This window comes from Talpa occidentalis, unplaced genomic scaffold (genome assembly GCF_014898055.3).
Source record: "Talpa occidentalis isolate TD23 unplaced genomic scaffold, MPIMG_talOcc4v2.1, whole genome shotgun sequence".
Lineage (NCBI taxonomy): Eukaryota > Metazoa > Chordata > Mammalia > Eulipotyphla > Talpidae > Talpa > Talpa occidentalis.
The window spans coordinates 83,480,162-83,502,593 of NW_026555331.1; the positions used below are offsets into that span (position 1 = coordinate 83,480,162).

The following is a 22,432-nucleotide window of genomic DNA, read 5'->3' on the forward strand; positions in this document are numbered from 1 at the left end:
TAGTAAACATAGGGATGCAGGTATCTTTTTGAATTAATGTTTTTGTGTCCCTTGTGTCGATTCCTAGGAGTTGAATTGCTGGGTTATATGGAAGCTCCATTTTTAGTTGCTTGAGGATTCTCCATTCTTAACCAGAATCCTAGAATTACTAAGACAGCTTTTCCAACTTTTCATTCTAGGCCCCAACAAATAAGATTTTGAGTAGATTTTGGAGTAGGGCTAAAAGAAAAACAAAAACTCCCAGATATTTTGATAAGTATGAACAGCTCATAAGTCACCAATGAATAGGTGTGTAACTGTATAGTCATTTGACTATGAGTTTGTCTGACATCAGGTTTCTACTTTATTCAGGGTAAATGATAATTTTTTTAGTTACAAGATCGGAAAATGAAATAGTGTTTGTTCTTCTTTTTGCTCATTTCCAGATTAATCACATATAAATACACTTTAGATGGATGTAAAACTATTCCTTACTTGAATTTTTATCAGAAATCAAAATCAAATTGTAGTACTGCTGGGTAGTAAAAAAGCATATTTTTTACCTCCAGCCTTACCTTGGAAAACCTTTATCTTACTATTATCATTAGCTAAAAATATTTCTTGAACTGCCAACACCTGTGTAACACTAAACTCTTGGTCAGGTATCAGCCAAGTACTTTTCATACTAATTTTTAAACATAAAATTTTATTGGGACACAGGCACACTCATTCATGCCAAGTTATTATCTATGTTCAGGCTATGAAAGCATTGAGTAGTTGTAATAGAAACTCTATGGCCTGCAAAACCCAAAATATTTACTCACTGGCTCTTTACAGAAAAAGCTTGGTAGACTCCAGTGTTTTGGTGCTCAATGAAAGGAAAGGATGTGTGCTGTTTTCATGGTTAAATAAGACTCAGCTAACAAAATAGTAACAAAATATATGGATATCTATTTTAAGGAAATTTTCAAAATGTTGAAAGACAAATTCCTAAGTTTTAGTTCTACATTAGCTACTATTTGCTGGTTCGTTCATAATTCCACCTCATCAACCTACCAAAATAGGTAAGTATCCAGCTACAGAAATGAAGAGTGAGTTAATGAATACATACAAGCTTAAATATTGGTAAATGAATGTTCCTTAGATAAATATAAAACCTGTTTTATGTAGTAAAGTATCTAGGAATATTAAAGTGACAAAATAAAGGCGTTTCCTCTTCAGCATTACTATGGGGGTATCGAGAAATCTAAGCTCTAATGCCTTAATGTACCCCATTGCATGCATCCTAAAGGTCTAGAATGGTTTTTGATGTACGTATCATTGGAATAATTGAGAAAAGACATCATATAAAATAATGTTCTGAGTTATCTGGCTCATGTAAAGAATCCTGGTTGAAAAAGATTGATTTAGAGGATTGGTGGAAAGGCCACAAATATGGAAAACATAAATTAGTTCAATGATTAGAAGATAAAGATTAGTATTTGCTGAGATCAGGAATAATAAGTTTCGAAGGGCAAAGAAAAACCTGTGATTGGCATTGTCAGTGGTTTTTGTGGTCTAGCTTTTACTGGTTTTTACTGTAGATTAGCCTTTACTTTCTTGTGTTCCTTCCTCACCTCCCTTTCTGTATTGCAAGTAGTAAGCTAGGTTTGACAGAATATAAGGAAACTAATATAAAAACTAGCCAATACATGTATAGCTATATATGTCTATAAGTATATATATGGTGCTATAAACTGTACATTTCTAGACCAGTGTCTGGAGAAATGTATTAGTTTACTTTTTTCCTCACGCTCTAAAATATCTGGCTGATTATATTTAAGATCCATTGGAGACTAAATGCTAAGATCATAGGCTCTACTTTGAATTTTATCTTAATTTAGGAAATTGGTGTGTGGCCTCATGGATTCAAGGTCACATTTGGTAATTATTCTTTTATTCTGTTCATAATGTAGTGGCATACTTAGCAAATAAAATCATCATTATCTGAACATAATTCTGGAAAGGGAAAGGTGATTAAATGAAATAAGAATATGTTTCAGTGAAGGAAAAACTAAGATTTAAGTTCTTCAGCTTACCCTGTGATACCTTTCAGTTTTGATATTTGTTAAGCTGTGGGATTGAGTTAGGGGTGTGTGTGTGTGTGGTGTGTGTGTGTGTTGATAAAATATGTATATGCTAGGATTGAAATCTGTTTTTATTTCTTAGGTTCTTAATCTTATTTATAATATATACTCTTATTATTTAGAGTATGAAATCTTTGCCTATAACCAGAAATTTTAAGAATTCTGCTACCCTTATCTAGTATTTCAAAAGAAGCAGAATCTGCTTTATGCAAAAGGCAGCTTTGCAAGAGAGACCTTTATAAAATAAAGGCATGTGATTCTTGGTTTGTTTCTTTTGTTTCCCCCCAAAGCTTGGAAATATTCTCTAAAAATAATTACAGAACCCACAAGAATGGCAAGAATAATTTTTTTCTTTTTAAGAAATGCATGTGACACAGATCATTGAGAGCCATCCCCAAGGGATGTCTGTCTGGATGTAACTGAGTGTATTCATTGTTTGGAGAGAAGGTGGGAGTAGGCGTTTCCCTTCCCACCACAGGGTAGCTCTTTCTATTTTGACTTGTTTACCAACCAGATCTGTGCCCTTAATAACTTAAGGGCACTTAAGAACTTAAGTGCTTTCTCCCCCTAATCTGTATAATTGCTGTTTGTCTGATCTTGATAAACTTGATAAACTTGACAGTGTTCAAAACCTGGATGAACTCTCATTTAATCAATGACCTCTCTGTTTTTCTTTAAGTAGAAGGTGCTACTATATCACTTTTCGGCCCTCTGTACTGACTCAGTGTCTCTCTTCTGAGGCAACTCTTTAAAGCTTTGTTGTCAAAATACTTGGCTTCCAAAATCCTAATCTTTGAGAAGAACTCAAATTTTAGCTGGTATAGTGGTCATTTCTCTCTAATCATTCCAAATAGCCCCTGGTCCCTTTTTTCACCAATATCTCCCCTGGGAATAGAGAGATTACTTGGAATTCATCTCTCCTAAATCCATAGATAGTCAAACATATTTTGGAGTTATTCACTGAAATTGACTGGCAGGAATAGTCTAAAAAATAATAATAATAATTGGGTGGGGTTTTAGTATATTACCCAGCTGTGGAACATAATCTACTGAAGTTATGCAAAAAAACCTTTAGAATTAAGCATCACTGCCATGAAATAAATTTGAACCCTGGCGGAAAGTTTTGATTCATAGTGATACACTTGGTGAGAAATCAGGTTTCTAGTCTGTTTAAATTTAAATTTCCAGTGAATCAGAGTACAATGTGCAGACTTGTGTATTTGGAGAAGCCTTGAAAGTGAATGTTTTTGTATTAAAATTATCATTAGCTCATTCTGTTTTGCGCCAATATCCACAGTAAAGACTTTGATAGTATTTGCTCCCTTGTTAAGATCATGAATTTTAATTGAGTTAAAGTAATAGTTTCATCTCCTCCATAGACTTTACAGGCAAAGGAACTCCTTTAGAGCCCTCTGGGCAAAATAAATGAAGTTGTTCTTGTTTGTGGACCTAATAGTTGAGTCTCATCTCTTCTCTTGGAAGGTTAGTCTCAAATCCTTAGCTTAGTGGCTCTGGTTTGGGAACAAAAGATTTTCCAGACTAGCAGTATTCAGTTATTTAAGTATCAGAGTCTTGCCAACCAGCAGGACATGTCCCAGCTCTTCATAGGTCCAAAAGCGAAAGCATGAGGTCATTTATTTGGTACAAATCTGTCATTAGACCCTGTTTAAATATCATGTCTACTCTGTACAAAGTAACATACCCGTCTAAATAACTACTGCTTGAAAGTTCAAATAATAAAGTTTTAGTAGAGCATAACAATTAACTTTAATCTGGAGGTAGAGGGCCTGCGTTCCAGATTTACCTCTGCCTCTAACTTGCTTGATGATAGACTTGACTTGTTTTTTAATGATAATACAGTAAGACAATAGGAGCTTTTGTATCTGATGTAGTCAACATAATCAAACTATTTGGCTTCAATCTTAGCTCATCCTCATGCTACCTGTGTGACCTTTGGCAGATTACTTAGCTTCTCTGGGCATGCAATATAGGGGGAAATAGGAGCAATTTCAAAGAATGGTTTAAATGAGTCAATATCTATAAGGTAATGTGAACATTCCCTGGTATACTCAAAATTTTTCTAAATCTTAAAAAATTATTATTTTCAGTTGATTTGTTAAGAGAGAAAGTTGACTTAAGAGGAGAACCTAAAATGAGAATTTGTACATATTCGTTTAAGATTGGTCATTAGTAAAGTTCTAAAATGGCAGTGAACAGAAATTGCCAATTTTGATAGGAATTCTCCCATCAAGTAATGAAACTTAAGTAGATTTTCCTTTCCCAGAACCCTTTGCAATTATTTTATGTTACTGACAATGATTGTATCTAATAACGTAAAGGGAAGAACCATATCACTTGATAGTAGTAAACCATCATATTTGGACAGGGTTAAGAATTTTAAGTTTGACACTGGGTTTTTTCCTCTACAATTTTTTACCAGGTACTTTTCCCTGTAGGAACCCACTCTGTTGGTGTCTAAATTTCATTGGCAATGTGTTAACAAATGGCATTGTGAAATGTAGTCTTTACTTGTTAACAAATGGCATTTGAAATGTAGTCTTAACTACAAGTTCCAGGTTGTTTGAATACTTGCTTCTAGTCACTGGTGTCTTTATTAAAACTTCTTTTTTATTTATTTTTTTATTATTTATATTTTATTTTTATATTCCCCTTACAATTACAACCCCCTTATTTTGACCCCAAGCCCTCCTTTCACCATCCCCCACCCTCCCATAGAGTGTCTCTGGTTCATAGTTGTTTGTTGATTTTGATATTTTCTTTCTTATAGTTATTCTTTTTCCTGGTCCCTTATTTAGGTTTTCTAGATTCCTGCTATGAGTGAGACCATCCGGTATTTTTCTTTTTCTTTCTGGCTTATTTTGCTGAGCATGATCCCTTCCAGCTCCATCCATGTTGCTGCAAATTGCATGTGTTTATCTTTTTTGAATGCTGAGTAATATTCCATGGTGTATATGTACCACATCTTCTTGATCCAGTCATCTATTTGTGGGCATTTGGGTTGTCTCCAAAGCTTAGCTATTGTAAATAGCGTTGCTATAAACATAGGGGGGGGGGGGCCGGTGCTCTTTGGAATTGATGTTTCTGTGTCCTTTGGGTAAATACCTAGGAGTGGAATTGCTGGATCATATGGAAGCTCTATGTTTAGTAGGTCCAGAAATCTCCACACAGCTCTCCATAGTGGTTGGACCAGTTTGCACTCCCACCAACAGTGCAGGAGAGTTCCTTTTTCTCCACAACCTCACCAACATTTGTTGTTGCTAGTTTTTTTAATATGTGCCATTCTCACTGGTGTGAGATGGTATCTCATGGTAGTTTTGATTTGCATTTCCCTGATTACAAGTGATGTTGAACATTTTTTCATGTGCCTGTTGGCCATTTGCATTTCCTCTTCAGAGAAGTTTCTTTTTAGCTCTTCTGCCCATTTTTGGACTGGATTATTTTCTTTGTTTTTGTTGAGTCTCATCAGCTCTTTGCAGATTTTTGTGATCAGTCCTTTATCATTAGTGTTGTATGCAAAAATGTTCTCCCAGTTGGTGGGGTTTCTCTTTGTTTTTGTTATTGTCTCTTTTGCTGTGCAGAAGCTCTTTAATTTGATGTAGTCCCAGCTGTTTATTTTTGGCTACACTATCACTGCTTTGGGTGATGTGTCTGTAAAGATATCTTTGATATGCATATCATGTAGTGTTTCGCCTATATTTCCTTCTATGTATTTTATGGTTTCAGGTCTTATATCTAGTTCTTTAATCCATTTGAGTTGGTTTTTGTGCATGGTGTTAGGTAGTAGTCAGCTTCATTCTTTTGCATGTAGCAACCCAGTTTTCCCAGCACTATTTATTGAACAGACTTTCTTTGCTCCAATGCATATTCCTTGCTCCTTTGTCAAAGATTAGTTGACCATAAATCTGTGGGTTTATTTCTGGATTTTCTATTCGATTCCACTGGTCTGTGTGTCTCAGGAATTTAGCATTTTGCTGTCTGCAGAACTTTCTAGTATCAATTCTATCAGAATACCATCTGTCCCTATACATGGCATGATCCAGGTTATCAATCACCTATTATGTCTGGTAGCATAGTTATATTTTGGAAGATTTTGACATATTTTCTGGGACTTTTTTGTTTGTGTTTTGATTTTTTTCAAAGTTAATATTTTTTAAATTTATTTTTTACTTATATATATTTAATATCATTTTTCATTTTTTTTACAATGCTTGCTCTCTTTTCTCAGGTGTAGTCCCCATAGAAATCCCACCACCAGTTCACCCGTGCACCATCACCATAGTCCCTTGTGCTCTTCCCTCTCTCATTTTGACCTCTTTCCCTCACCCTCCCCTGCAGAATGTCTCTGATTTATAGTTGTCTGTTTACTTTTGTTTTGTTATTTTTTTATTGTTATTTTTTCCCTAATGCCTTATTTGGTTCCCCTATATTCTTCCTATAAGTGAAACCATCCGAGATTTTTCTTTATTCTTCTGATTTATTTCATTGAGCATAATCAACACAATACTGGAAGTCCTAGCCAAAGCAATAAGACAAGAGAAAGACACACAAGGAATCTAAAGAAAGGAGTAAAACTAGCACTATTTGTAGATGGTATGATAATATGCATAGAGAATCCTAAAAACTCCACAGAAAAACTAATTAAAGCAATCAACCAGTTTAGTAAAGTAGCAGGATACAAAACCAATGCACAAAAATCAGTAGCCTTCCTATATGCAGTCAATCTAAAGAAGAAGAAATCAGGCCTCCCTGTTGGCTTATAAGTTTAAGCACAGCACTGTGAAGCTAGCCATAGCCTCTGCAGCATGAATTTGATCCATGGCCAGGGAGCTGCCTACATGGTACAGCAGACCTCTCCTTTCTCGCCCGCTGCTCCTCTCAACAGTGTGTTTCAGTCAGTCTTCCTATTCTATTCCCCACTCTGTCTCTGGTGACTCCTCTCACCTCCCGCACCTCTGGCCTATACCAGTTCTTGTATGCACAAATATATAAATCTTTGAAAAAAAAAATAAGAGGAAATCAAGAAAACCATTCTTTGTATAATTGAAACAAAAAAATCAAATACTTGGGAATAAACCTAACAAAAGAGGTAAAGAACCTCTACAAAGAAAATTATAAAACATTGTTAAAAGAAATAGAAGAGGGCCTCCCTGGTGGTGCAGCGGTTGAGCGCTGGGTTGCGAAGCTGCCCGCAGCCTCTGCAGCGCCGGTTCGATCCCCGGCTGCTTCCCGGCCACCGGAGGAGGGTCCCGCATGGTGCGCAGACCTCTCCTGCTGCCCGCTGCTCCCCTCAGCAGTGTACCTCTGTCCTTCTGCCTGCTCTGCTCCCCGCTCTGGCTCTGGTGAATTCTCTCACCCTCCCGCGCTTCTGACTGTACCCAGTGCTTGTATAAATAAATAAATAAAAATAAAATAAAATAAATCTTTAAAAAAAAAAAAAGTTTAAAAAAAAAAAAAGAAATAGAAGACACAAAGAAATGGAAAGACATCCCCTGCTCCTGGATTGGAAGAATCAACATTATTAAAATGGCCATCCTACCAAAAGCAATTTACAGATTCAAAGCTTTTCCAATAAAAATCTCAATGACATTCTTCAAAGAAATAGAACAAATACTGATGAAATTCATATGGAGCCATAAAAAAACCTCGAATAGGCAAAGCTCTCCTGATGAAAACAAAGGAGAATGGAACTATCACACTTCCAGACTTCAAACTATACTACAAAGATATTTAATATTTTTAAATAGCAATCTCTAGCTCTCTAATTTTTGGTCATTACTCTAGCTTTTCCTTCAATTATAAGCTTTCTTGTTTCTATAACCATGCTTAGCATTGCATTGGAAACTAGTAGAAACTGTGCCAGTTTTAACACCCAGAAGTGATCCTGCTGATTGGGCTATGACCTGAGGGAAGTACCTGTGTTCTTGTGAGGTTCTTGAAAAGAAAACTTCTATTGATGTCTAAAGCAACATAACCTCAGGGAACCAAGCAATTATGCAATTGCATAAGCAATTATGTCCTTTGAAGAAATGGCATTCATTTTTTCAGACTCTATTTGAAAACATTGGGCTGTTTTTTCCCCATGAGTATTTTATTTTGTCAGAAAATGTTCTGACATCAGAGCCAGTCATACTGGTACAGATTCAATCAGAAAGAAAATATTGAATATATTGTTTAATCTCTGTGGGGAGAGGAGGGGAAACTTAAGTTTAATGGAAGTAATTTATTTCATTGACTTCATTTGTTTTCTTTTAGGTATCACAGATGTATAAATTTTTTTCACACCTTAAGTTTTCTATAAAGTGAGTCATGAGAAATATATATTCTGTATTCCCACATGTATTCTCTAGCATCATATGGAAACACTGTTACTAGATATGTGGCATATTTCCTTAATATATGATAGTATATGTGCCAAGTTAAATTTAACAGTTATCTCAGATCCCTTATATTTCTTGAAATCAGAGTTCATTTTAATAGTGCTAAAGTGAATCTAATACATCTACTTCCATTTTTAATCAACCGAATTTTTTTCAAGACTTATTTATGCCTACGAGAACTGGGCTGTAGGCCAGAGGTGCGGGGAGGAGGGAGGGTGAGAGGATTCATCAGAGACAAGAGTGGGGAGCAGAAATGGCAGATTGACTGGAATACACTGTTGTGGGGGAGCAGCGGGAGAGACAGGAGAGGTCTGCTATGCCATGTGGGTTAGCTCCCAGGCTGGGGATAGAATTTGTGCTGCAGTGGCTGGAGATAACTTCATAGTTCTGAGATTTAACCCTCAACTGAATATTCCTTTAATGACTATTAAGTTACCACTAAGGAACTCTTTAAAATCAGTCATGGAGGGCCTCCCCAGTGGCGCAGCGGTTGAGCCCTGGGTTGCGAAGCTGCCCGTGGCCTCTGCGGCGCCAGTTCGATCCCCGGCTACTCCCCGGCCACCGGAGGAGGGTCCCACATGGCTGGCGTGCAGACCTCTCCTGCCGCCTGCTGCTCCCCTCAGCAGTATACTTTGGTCCTTCTGCCTGCTCTGCTCCCCGCTCTGGCTCTGGTGAATTCTCTCACCCTCCCACGCTTCTGACTGTACCCAGTGCTTGTATAAATAGATAGATAGATAGATAGATAGATAGATAGATAGATAGATAGATAGATAGATAGATAGATAGATAGATCGATCTTTAAAATCAGTCATGGAAAAGATTTCCCAAATGTCATATTTGGTGATGAGTAAGGAATTTTAAGAAAGCTAAAGTACTCTTTGAAGATAATTGGTACTTTTGTTTTTTAAACTATTTTTTTTAAGTATATCATTTGGTGGCATTGAATACATTCTGTGCTGTACAATCATCACTCCTATCCATTTGCAGAACTTTTCTTCATCTCCAACAGAAATTCTGTAACCATTAAGCAGTAACTCCCATCCATCTACCCTCCCCTCTATCACCCTACCCCTCCACCACCAGCTGCTGGGAACCATCATTCTACTTCTGTCTCTATAAATTTCTCTATTCTGGGTATTTAGTATAAGTGGAATTATATAGTATTTGTCCCTTTGTGTTTGACTTATTTCACTTAGCATAATGTCTTCAGTATTATCCATGTTGTAACAGGTATGAAAATTTCACTATTTTTTGTGGCTAATTATCCATTTTATGTGTATAACACATTTTGTTTATCCATTTTTCTATCAGTGACACTTGGATTTCGTCCATCTTTTGGCTAATGTGAATAATGTTATGAACATTATTATAGAAGTTCGAGTCCTTACTTTCAATTCTTTTAGGTATATATCTAAGATTAGAATTGTTAGAGTGTACGATAAACTTTCTAAGGAACCACCATAGTGTCTTCTATAGCAGCTGCATTTTATATTCCCACCTTCAGTGCACAATGGTTCCAATTTTATCATGTCCCCCCAAATACTTGTTATTTTGTTTCTTTTTTTTTTTAAATAATAACCATCCTAATGAGAATAAAGTAGAATTGATATATTCTGAATATAGTGAAATGTTACTTAGTTTGTAAGACTTCACCTAAGTTGCTTGATGTGCCTTCTTAAATAAACTTTGCAAATAAAATCTTTGTTTAAAATACTGATAATGATGTCACCTACAGATTTAATTCCCCCCATAATGACACTTTGTTACTAACTACGAGATTACCTTTGTACTACAGAATATAGCAGGATGTTTAATTAAACTTAAACAAATTGCAAAGGTGCCCTTTTTTTCTTTTTATTGAGGTAACATCATTTTACAACTTGTATAGGTTTCAGGAGTACCTTTTCTTTTCTACCAACAAATACCCAGTTATTGTCCAACACCAACCAATCCATTTAGGTCCTTTTTAATATTTGCCTTTTATAATAACTATAAAAAGGAGTTACAAATGATAAGTTCATGTATTTTGTGAATTATTTAATTCAAAATTTGCCAAAGTTCAGTGAAACTGAAATGTAAGATTCATCAACCTCAAAAATAAATTTGATTCCCTTAGTTGTTACTTGGGGATTTGAGGTAAAAATAACAAGAATATGATTTAAAACAGTACTTTTCAAACTTTAAAATGCAGAAGAGTCATGTGTGATTCTGATAAAATGCAAATTCTATGAAGTAGCTCTCTAGAGGCTGTTCTTTTGCATGTCTAACAAACTCCTGAGTAATGGCAGTCTGTAAGCCAAGGGAACACAGTTTGAGATAAGAATTTAAAGTATTAATGAGGCAGAAGCTATTTGATAAAAATATTTTAGTTTTTAAAGCATGCAAAACTAAACAATAAATATCAATCTATTTGGGCCTTTAAATTGAATGTAAATGAATATATTGAGTAAGGAAAAAACGGATCTGGTGAAAATCAAGCTTTGGAATCATGTTTTTTATCTCTCAATCACTGGAGTTTTCTCAACTTTAAAACTGGAAGAGTACTTCTCACCTATTCTTCTACCTTGATGTTGATGAAGAATATCTTTAAATTGTCTTTTCTATGTTGTTCTCTTTAGGGAGTGCCTTGGTGAAGCACATGAGCCTTGTGACTGCCAAACATGGAAAAATTGGCTACAAAAAATAACTGAAATGAAACCAGAAGAACGTAAGAGGAATTTTAGATAATTATACTATGGTATTTTCTTATACAATTCAAAATATAATGTGGTCATATTTCTTATTTTTCATTCAAAAATATAATGGGGTCCTATTTCTTAGAGTTTTCATTTTTCAAGTTTGTTAATGCTAGAGCTCTCCTATTTAACATCACCTCTCTAACTAACCAACGTCCTTTTGGAGGTCACAATTTGCAAGTGAGAATCATAGCTAGGGTATACATCTTTCTAAGACTTGTTTCCCGGCATAACATAAACGGTAAATAAGGTTCACACTTAAGCCACCCTCCTACAACCCACCATCTCTTTTGTTCTGAAGTAGGCCAACTAGATTTTCAGTACTTGTTGGGGAAGAGTATGTACTCTGTAGTGATAAATACATTCTCTCTGTTAATCCTCACCAAAAAAAAGTTACTTACACCAAGTGTAAGTAACTACACTTAGATTGGATTGAGTGACACAGGGCATGTGCTTCCTAAACAGAATAGGTTTGGATTAACCATCCTAGTAGAACTTCTCACATTTTAGCAAATAAATATACCTGCTTTGCTTGTAATAATTTCTCATCCCCTGGAGTGTCTTCTAACAACATTTTCTTTCAAATTAATGTAAATGAGAATTTTTTTATTTACTTTTTAGATAATGGAGTTAGTTTAAAGACTTAAAAATCAGGTTTAAGAATTCACTCAGTAAAACTACTCTTTAGTGAGCAAAGCATATAATAAAGATGATGCTAGCCTTCAAAGAGTGAAAGAAAGGGAAGCAGTCAGATAATTACTGTGTAGTTGATAATATAATTGGGTAAAAATGACAGTTCAAAAACAAGACCAATTAATCAGGTTCAGGAAAGAAGGTATCAAAGAATCTTCCTAAAGGCAGTGAGATATGAATTGGGTTTTAGCCTATCTGTAGAGGCAAAGATGTGATAGATATTCCTGTTGGCATCTGAAATGACAGTAGGCAAGGGACCTTAAGAATTTGCAATCTTGTCTCATATTAGTATACCAATGCCTGAGAGCTGGTTCTCAGCATTTTACATTGACAGGAGTCATTCTGTATTATTCAGGAGTATTCAGGATTATTCAAATCTGTGGAGTAGAGACCATATGTAAATTAGAATGTCAGCTTATTAATTGATAATGAGAGAGATCCTTTCACATGATGAAAAGGTTCATGTCCCTTATCCAGGAGCAAAGGAAAGCAAATAATCCTAGCATAGTTTATAGTGAAATATGATTAAACAATTCTGCCCTGTACCACCATCACCAAGTCAGCAAAAAAAAAAAAATTTTGAATGCTGCTTCCCAGATCAAACTCTAAATAGTTTTTTCCCCCAGATTGATTGTATCTCTCTCTTGAATGCCAAATAGAATTTACCATTGCTCTCTTGATACCCATCCACTCTCCCTATTCTCCTGATTTGTACAGTGTATATGTATATGTGTATGTGAGTTCCATAAGTAGATTAATACCATCATCCTACAGCACCTTTAACCTGACAAGACAATTGAATTTTGCTCTCTTTTCCTGTTTCTGGCACCTAGAAATATCTAAAGTTCTGCTAGATGGCTTGCTATTACCCATCTATATTTCTTTATACATTTATATGGAACCTAAAATTAAGATCCATGGGAGAAATTTTCCAGAGATGAGACTGGAAAGAATAGGTATAGTCAGATTAAGAGGGTTCTTACCAAGTTTATTGAATTTATGCTATTAACAGAATAAGCCACAGAATGCATTTTTAAGTACTGAAATGGTATTATCAAAGGTATTTTTCTGAAGATAACTGATAATTCGGAAGGGTAGATTGAAGGAGAGATAGACCAGAAGAAGAAGGTGAATTTTTAGTTTGGTTCAGAGGGTGACTCATGATGTCATTGGTCAACTTAGGAAATTCAGATAAAGTAACTTTCACAAGAAAATAATGAGTTTGGTTGTGGATCTTTTGAATTTGAGGTACTTGCAGAACATACTATGGAGATGCCCAGGGAGATTTTAGAAATGCTTATCTGCAGCTTAGAAGAGATGCTGAGAAAATTTTGCTTTTAAATGGTATCTTCATTATTTATTTAGCACTTACTGAGTGCTGCTACATGTTTTATGAGAAAATTGATGCATAAGCTGCATCTGGAAAACTGATCGATGTTTTTCACACAAACCAAAGAAAGAAGACATTGGGGCATGAGGTGAAGTAGGATCATGAAACAGCATGACATATTCAAGAACTGCAAAGAAAGGTGCAAGAGATACTGCACTGGCAGAAGTCACAATCAGGTGTTGGTATGCACTGCTGCGAAATCCAGCCTTTTCCACAGATGCTGAAAAGGAGTTTTGAGTATGAGAGTGATAAGTGAAGATGCTTCCTTAGATCACTCAGGAGAAATGTGGATGATTAAGGACTATTGTGACAGTAGATAAGAACCCCATCTCCGAGACAACTTCAGAATGTCCAGGTGAAAGATTATGAAGGCTTGAAAAAACAGTGGCAGTCAAAATGGGAGATGAGGGGTGAATATAGGAAAGTTATGACAATGTAATTTTGTTAAGTTGTAACTCTAGTGTATTTATAGTTGCCTGAGTTATACACAAGAAGTAATTAGTTAACTGTATTATTTAATTCATAAGTAGAATGTGGCTAGGGTGTCTGATTTGAAATATAAAGCAAAGGGAGTATTTTTAGTTTGTTCTTTTTCTTCTTCTTCTTTTTTAAACCATTATAAAATTGAATGACCCATTCCATTCCTAAGAGTAAGTTTTTACTAGGGAAGGTGAGGGCAATGACTTGGCTGGTAAGTACAGATTATCTGTAGGACTTAGGCATAATGTCCTTGCACAGGGTAATGACTCTGATAATAAGGAGAGAAAAGAAATAGAACTAGAAAATATATACAAGACATATATGTGATTACTTCTGGTGAAAGACTTCAAATTAAAAACTGAAGATTGCGCTCAAAGATTCCTGGTGGGATTTTAATTTGTAAAGATGGGTGAAATTTAGGAAATTGAATTGAAGACAAGAGACTAAAGACATCTGACAAATGGTCCTACCGGAGGAGCCAAAGTCAAGGCTACAGAGTTCCCAGATCCTTTGAAGAAACTAGGAGTTTTCTCACTGTACTAATGAGTATGCCCCACACTGAAGTGTGCTGATCAGTAGGCTACTACTAATGGCCTTACATTTAAAATGACCATCTAAGTATAAAATTTAGGGTGAGGCTTAATAAATTATATAATACTACAGTATTTGCAATACTTAAATAAAACATTATCATTAAATACACAGAAATAATACTCCTAAAAAGAAAAGTATGAGTTTGCATATTACTTTGGATCATGGTCACATGTTTTGACATAGGCATTTTCAACCAATCTTGTAGATTCTTGATACGGAGTGACAAAATCTAATTGAGAAAAAGCATTAGAAAATATACAGAAGTCAGTTCAAAGAACTCCATATAAAGATACAAATACTGTTCTTAAGAACTAAAACTGCCTCTGCTGTGTCTAATTAGAACAAGAAGCACGAATGATTACATTTTCTGTGACAAGATAGTTAACATAAAATTCTCAGACCAATTTTTTCATAGTACATAGTCGATAAATGTTTATTGAATGGAATTCAAATAGTCTGTGAATTCAGTCTTTAAAAAACAATTTTTACTGACTTGCTTATTGATCCCACTTAAAATCTTTGACTCTATTGTACTCTGATACTTGATTAAATGAAGGTAATTATTTCTTGCAGAGAGACTATAGGTCATTAAGAAAAAATTGAGATGTAGTATAAAACACATAACTAAAGTGACAGGGAAGAGTTTGGAAGTCAGTAAGGGTGAAGAAGACTCACCAGGTAGCTGAAGGGTGAAGATAAGGTATTGTGGGTAGTTCTTAAAAGTATGTACAAAGAGCAGATATATGAAATGAGCATGTAAGTGAAGGCATTTTCTAGCATAAGTTTTTTTTTTTTTTTTTTTTTTTTTTTTAATAGAGGCATGTTTTTATTTATTTATTTGTTTGTTTGTTTGCTTGTCTTTGCTTATACATGCACTGGGCACAGTCAGAAGTGCGGGAGGGTGAGAGAACTCACCAGAGCCAGAGTGGGGAGCAGAGCAGGCAGAAGGACTGAAGTACACTGCTGAGGGGAGCAGCGGGCGGCAGGAGAGGTCTGCACGCCATGTGGGACCCTCCTCCGGTGGCCGGGGAGCAGCTGGGGATCGAACCGGCGCCGCAGAGGCCGCGGGCAGCCTCGCAACCCAGCGCTCAACCACTGCGCCACCGGGGAGGCCCATAAGTTTTTGTTGGAATAATAGTAAGTTATTTCCTGAACATGATTTACTTTACAATCCACTAAAATGCAGTTAGAAACTAGCCTTCTCTCCAAGAGGGAGAAAAACACTGTTATATTGCAGGGCACACAGCTGCTTTGTTTTAATGGCTTTGTGCTTTATTACTATAACAATGAACAATAAAGATCATAAGAATTTGTTACAGCCTCTGAGCTAAAAATAATGCTGACGCTGAAGGGAGGAGAAAGGGCACTACTTTTAAAGAAAAATTAATTATTTTTGTACTTTGTTATTAAGCTTTATAGCAATACCCTTTTAAAATGGCATGACCTCCACATCTTGACCTTAATGAGTCACAAGTGTATAGTAAGTTCCTTCTGTAGTGCTCAGGGCCTCCCCGGTGGCGCAGTGGTTGAGTGCTGGGTTGTGAAGCTGCGCACAGGCTCTGCAGTGCCGGTTCGATCCCCTGCTGCTCCCTGGCCCCAGAGGAGGGTCCCACATGGCGCGCAGACCTCTCCTGCCGCCCGCTGCTCCCCTCAGCAGTGTACTTTGGTCCTTCTGCCTGCTCTGCTCCCCGCTCTGGCTCTGGTGAATTCTCTCACCCTCCCGCACTTCTGACTGTACCCAGTCAGAATACAATACAATTCTGATTGTATAAATAAAAATAAAAATAAATCTTAAAAAAAAAAAAAGACTAGTGCTCAGCTCTTTCAGTTTGTTTAGAGAGCCACTTCCCAAGGATGAGGAAGCGCAAACCTTTGTCCTCCTTTCCTCACTAGGGCTTTGTATTTAGGGTTGGTCTTTCAAAATTCAAAACTCAAAAGTCTAATTTCTCTCCTGCTTTTGACTATAGGGCTAACCCTTACCCCACCCTTCTGAGAGTCTACATATATTGATAATCAGAGCCTTGATTTGTTGAGCCACTTTCAATGATTCCAAAGTGATTTCAGACATCTCTTTCAGGAAAGAATATATAGGTCTTCCCCATGCACTTACAGCTAGAAAACAAAACAAGACAAACTTGATTACAGACCTTTTTGCTGGAAAAAAAAATTTTTTTTTTCATTGTACATCTGGAGCTCACTCTAGCCCCTAACTCTCTCCATTGGGGAGTGGGACAGAGGAATTTATAAAATGTGAAATTTAGAGTTTTTTGAAACGATATCTTCATTGAGATTGCAGATCTCAAATTATAATAGAATAAGTTGAGTTTAAGATGATATAAGGTTGATGTGGAGATAAAGGGTAGGAGAAGTTTGCCAGGTAGACAGCTAAGTCTTGTATTCTTTACTAGAGTAATTTGGTCTTACAGTGATCTATAATCAGTGGGGATCAATTAAAAGTTTTAAAACATCTTTAGGATAAAAAAGGTCACTATAGGCAGTGTAATGCTGTTGATGAAGAGAAGGATCTGGAAGAGGCTGGTTTTCTATGTTTTAATTGCCTGGGAGCCCATAAGAAATGGGAATGGAGAGAAGCCAGATGTGAAAGAGAAAGAGGTAGAATCAATGGGACATGGTGGGTGAGAGAAAGAGAAAGGGTGTCCGAGATCATATTCTTTCTGGATTGAGTCTGGGTAGATGACCTTGTTGTCTACCAGGATTCTACATAGAGGAAGAGGTTTGAGAGAATAAATCTAGCTTTAGATTTATCACATTGGATTCAATTTTAGTTCATCTAAAATAATCATGGCTAAAAAAGATTTTTATATTCAGAATATGCTTTTTACTATGATGATGTGTTTCTGGTAATTAAGAAATGACTGTTTAAAGTAACCATTCCTGGGCCTCCCTGGTGGCGCAGGGGTTCAAATCTCAGTGCTGTCAAACTAACACCAGCCACTGGCATGAGTTCAATCCTGGCCAGGAAGCTGACCCACATGGAGCAGCAAACCTCTATTGTCTTGCCCTCTACTCCCCTCAACAGTATATTTCAGTAGATCCGACTGTTCTGCTCCATACACTGTCTCTGGTAAATCCTCTCACCCCCTGCACCTCTGGTCTGCAGTCCAATTCTTGTATACATAAATAAATGAAAATAAATCTTTAAAAATAAATAAATTATTCTTTCTATAATTTTCTTTGATGCAATATTTTAAACAGAATAACATTGGCTTTTTTTTTTTTTTAAGTTTTTCTCTTCCCCTGTTTATTTAGACACAAATTTAAGGGTAAATCTTTAAATCCAGTTTCATAAGTAGAGCTTTTGAAATACTCTTCCATATGCAATAATCATGCTATTGAGAATAAAGCAGTTTTAAAACGTTTCTGTAGATCCCAATAGGAAATATATGATTAAAATTGAAAGATAGGTTACAAAGAAAACTTCAGGGTTTTATTTCCCTCCGAACTTGTACTCTAAATTATTTATTTTTGTGTTTGTCCTTATATCTCAAAGTTGTGGGAGTTAGTGAAGCTTATGAGGATGCGGCCAATTGTCTCTGGTTGTTAACTAATTCCAAGCCTTGTGCTAACTGCAAGTCTCCAATACAGAAGAATGAGGGATGCAACCACATGCAGTGTGCTAAGGTAAGAAGTTAAAAAAAATGTTGCATGCTTTGCAGTTGGAATCTTAATTTTTTGTTAATCCAAAGAAGAAATATGATAAGCATAAAATCTTGTTGAGTTTTATACTTACTCTAGGAGATTAAATTCTACGTTTCTTGCTGGATAACTGAAGTATTATATTAAAAAATTTATATTCCTAGTGAATGTTTAAAAAATAAAGTTAAAGATTCAGTAGTTATTGGCCAGAAAATGAGAAATGCCTGCATTCTTTCCTGCCAGCCGTTTCTCCCAGTGAGGACTCTGAGAGAGTTTTATGTTTATATAAATAATAACAATAAAAAAAACAAATGGTAAAGTGCTGTCTTACATAGATCTCTTGCAAAACTGGTTTTAGAACAGTACAGACCCTAGCAGGCCCCAGGCAGGGCAGTCCCCCTAAGTTCAAATCTTTACCTTGGTGTCTGTATATAGGTGTTTGTATAATAAAGGTACCCAAAGCAACAGACTGATTTTAGGTCTGCTAATGAAGTCATCAATTAGATATATAAAACATTGCTATATTGAAAATGAAAATGGCAATGAAGAGCCACTTGGCTGAAAAATAATTAATATAAGTAATTGCTGTTAGAAGGCTACCCTCCTGACTTAGTTGCATAGAAAAAAAAACTATCAGAAGTAAATATTCTGGAGAAAGGTTAATCACATTTTATTACTCCATTCGTACATTTATGAAAATTTTTTTCTTTAAAGACATAATGATGTTCCAGTTTTTTTACATTGGAAGTTCCATCTCTATATTAAAAATAATCATTTAAAATTATTGACAATTTTTTCTTATAATTTAAGATATGAAAGAAACCCCAGCAATTTTTAAAAATCCAGTAAAATGTCAGTGTATTACTTGACTTTGATCATTATTTTAACCTTAAAAATAATGGCAGTTACCAGATGTTATTTACAAGCCTACATTGCTTTAAACTTAAATTAATTTGCTTAGTGAGACAGTAATAATGATTTTCCTAAGAGATGAGAAGAAAAACCTATTAGAGTGTGCTGAGCAAATCCTCAGAAGTCTAGCTGATCAGGCCAAAATTCTTTTCCTTTATTTATGGTCTTATCTCCAACATCTGTATTAATTTTTCTTGGAAAATCTTATATAGCCTACATAAATATATAAGGAAATAGTTTGACCATAAAATGAGCAGCTAGGCGTCTAACAAAGAAGCAAGATCCACTATTACCTTTATTTCCTTCATACCATTTGCCACTAATAGAAACTTGATTTATATATATTGAGTGAATAAGTATTTTCATGAATTAATCAGGACTGATATAAGGTAATTCATCTTAAACAGATTTTGCTTAAGCTCCTGTTGCATTTTAAAAAAACATTTACTTACATGTTGTATAAATGTAATAGTCTTATCTGATATGTTATGTGAGATTATTGAACAAAAGAAAATGACAGTAAATCTTATGACATACAGCACGGCATCTGGAAAGTTACAACTTTGCTACAGAAAAATTTTACACTTTTAGAGGGCACTTTTTTTTTAATGTGAAAGTGGAACAACAGTTCCCATGTAATTGAATCTGTATTCTTGACTAAATTATAATATACTTTTATTATCTCAGTGTTATAATTCAGTAACAGTTTTTTCTTTGTGGAGTCAAATTATTAAACATGTAAAAAGACTGACAGATTTGAGCCTGTAAAAATAAGCTCATCTTAAAAACATTCTTCATTCTATTAATTTCCTTTTAGATAATTTTCAGATGACTAAATTTTGCATTCTTACATATTTTAAATTACTTTGTAGTAATTTTCTTCATTTGGGTAAAACTATGCTACAACTAAAAAACGATTTAACTTCTTTAGACTGTTTTGTAAAAGTATTGCCACTAATTATGAGAGATAATAAAGAAGTATTAAAGTGTACTTGTATCAAATCAGGCACAAAGTTTGCTTACACCAGGAAACAAAACAATTTGCATAGTGTCATACCTTTGAAATGAGCTCACAATTTTTTTTTATATGATTATAGCCCATTTTTTTTAATTTAAATTTTGGACAGCACATGATTTCTCCTTTCAGGTTTGGTCACCCTAGTTCTCCCACCACCATAGCACCAATAGTCCATCACCATAGTCCCTTGTGCTCTCCTCACCTCACCTAAATCCCTACCTTGTATTCACCCTCCTCTTTTCCTTTATGGATGCCTCATATCTGTGGTCCACTTTCAAGGTTTGTCTTTGTGTGACCCTTCATTTGGTTTTTCTATATTCATTTGGTTTTTCTATATATGTGAGACCATCTGTTGTTTACCTTTTTCCTTCTGACTTATTTCACTTACAAGCTCACAGTTTATTTTGAAAAAGGATGCATGGCATACAGATGTTAATTCGGTTCTCTGTCCATGACATATAAAATAGATAAAAATTAGTAATGATATAGAAGTCAGTGTAATTACTAAGGTATATTTGATTGCTGTATATTCAAATTCTCTATCTTGAAAATATGGATCCTTCTTTTCAAGTACCCTTGGGACATTCACAAAACAGTCATCATTGATCATCAATCTCATAGATAGTTCAGAAAATAGGAAGTAGATTCCACATTCTCTGGTCATAATAAAATAAAATAGAAATTAATAATGAAGTTAGATAAGATGAAAACCTGGTAAGATTTTTTTTTTTAAAGCAAAAATCAAAGAGTTAAAAACTGAAAAACAATACAACTATAAATAAATCCAAAATATGGTTTTCTAAAGACGATAAAATAAACCACTAAGCTTACATAAGAAAAAAGTAGGATTGAGGGAGTTCATAAACTAATATAAGTAGTAAGGGGAATAATCAATAAAGCAAATTAAAATGATAATAAGAGATAACTGCTCCGCTCTTAAAGATAGGTTTCAGCATATCAGTTTCTTATCAAAGTTTCAACATGGATTTAAATGGATTGATTTTCTAAGAAAATGTAATGTATTAAAACTTAACCCTAGAAGGGCCTCCCCTGGTGGTGCAGCGGTTGAGCCCTAGGCTGCGAAGCTGCGCGCAGCCTCAGCAGCGCCGGTTCGGTTCCTGGCCACGGGGCGAGGGTCCCACATGGCGCGCAGACCTCTCCTGCCGCCCGCTGCTCCCCTTAGCAGTGTGTTTTGTCAGTCTGCCTGTTCTGCTCCCCGCTTTGGCTCTGGTGAGTTCTCTCACCCTCCCACGCTTCTGACTGTACCCAGTACTTGTATGAATAAATAAATAAATCTTTAAAAAAAAAAAAAAAACTTAACCCTAAAAAAGATAGCCATGTAAACCTATCTCTGTGGAAGGAAGAAAGATTTTCATTATCTCCCCACTTTAAAGCAGTAATTTGACCATTTCACAATAAAATTTTATCAAATTTGTAAAGAACAGGTAATTTCATGATTTAAACTGTTTCTGAGTATTAAGAAAATACCTTTCGGGGCCTCCCTAGTGGCACAAGGGGTTAAGTACCGCTCTATGAAGCAATCTGCAGCCTCTGCAGCACAAGTTCGATCCCTGTCGGCCAGGGAGCAACCCACGTGGTGCAGCAGACCTCTCCAGTCTCCCTGCTGCTCCCCTTAGCAGTGCATTTCAGTCTGCCTGTTCTATTCCCCCCTCTGTCTCTGGTGAATCTTCTCACCCTCCCGACCCCCTCATCTCTGGTCTGTACCCCAGCTCTTGTATGCATAAATAAATAAATCTTTAAAAAAAATAAAAAATAAAAAACATTCAAATAATCATTATAAACTGAGCAGAACTTTATGCTAGGACTTGACAGGATTATAAAACTGAAAGTGTAAAGCGATCTTACTGTCCTAAATAAGATGGCGTGGGCAAGGGGGATCCCACAGATATTAGCAAAGTACATTAAAAGAGTGATGAACATCAATTATATCTCAACTTAAAAATTTTAAAATTAAATCAGCCAGTAGGTTTATTCCAGGAATAAAAGAATAATTTGATATTTTAAAAGCTATTGCTATACTTCATCTTACTAATAGATTCAAGGAGAAAAATCAGAGGTATTTTATATAGATGCACAAAAGGCATTTGATAAAATCAACAACCATTCTTTATAGGACACTCACAGAAGCAGAAATAGAGGGAAACATCCTTAGTATCATAAAGATAAATGTATCTTAGTCCAAAGATTAACGTGACAATTAGGGAAACCAGAGGTACTCACACTAAAAACAAGGACAAGATAGGATGCTCTCCATCAAAAATGTTACTAATATTGGATTGGAATTATTTACCTCTCAGTATAAGTAGACAATAGAAAAAAAATTGGAGATGTAAAAAAATAGAAATAAAGTGATAGTTATTTTGTAGACAAAATGATTGTACGCATAGACACCCACTACAAACAGCAGGCTACTACAGACAGAAAAATTT

At 35.5% G+C, this 22,432-nt stretch overlaps 1 protein-coding gene across 11 annotated transcripts in view; it reads left to right on the forward strand.

Annotated features, from left to right (window-relative positions):
* Nucleotides 1–22,432, forward strand: part of ANKIB1 (ankyrin repeat and IBR domain containing 1) — a 210,620-nt gene that overhangs the window by 172,365 nt on the left and 15,823 nt on the right. For all 11 annotated transcript variants that reach the window (XM_054692328.1, XM_054692331.1, XM_054692327.1 and 8 more), the window contains 2 exons: nucleotides 11,122–11,210; nucleotides 17,907–18,037. In XM_054692328.1, coding sequence (XP_054548303.1) covers nucleotides 11,122–11,210; nucleotides 17,907–18,037 — 220 coding nt within the window. The remainder of the gene's footprint in view (nucleotides 1–11,121; nucleotides 11,211–17,906; nucleotides 18,038–22,432) is intronic.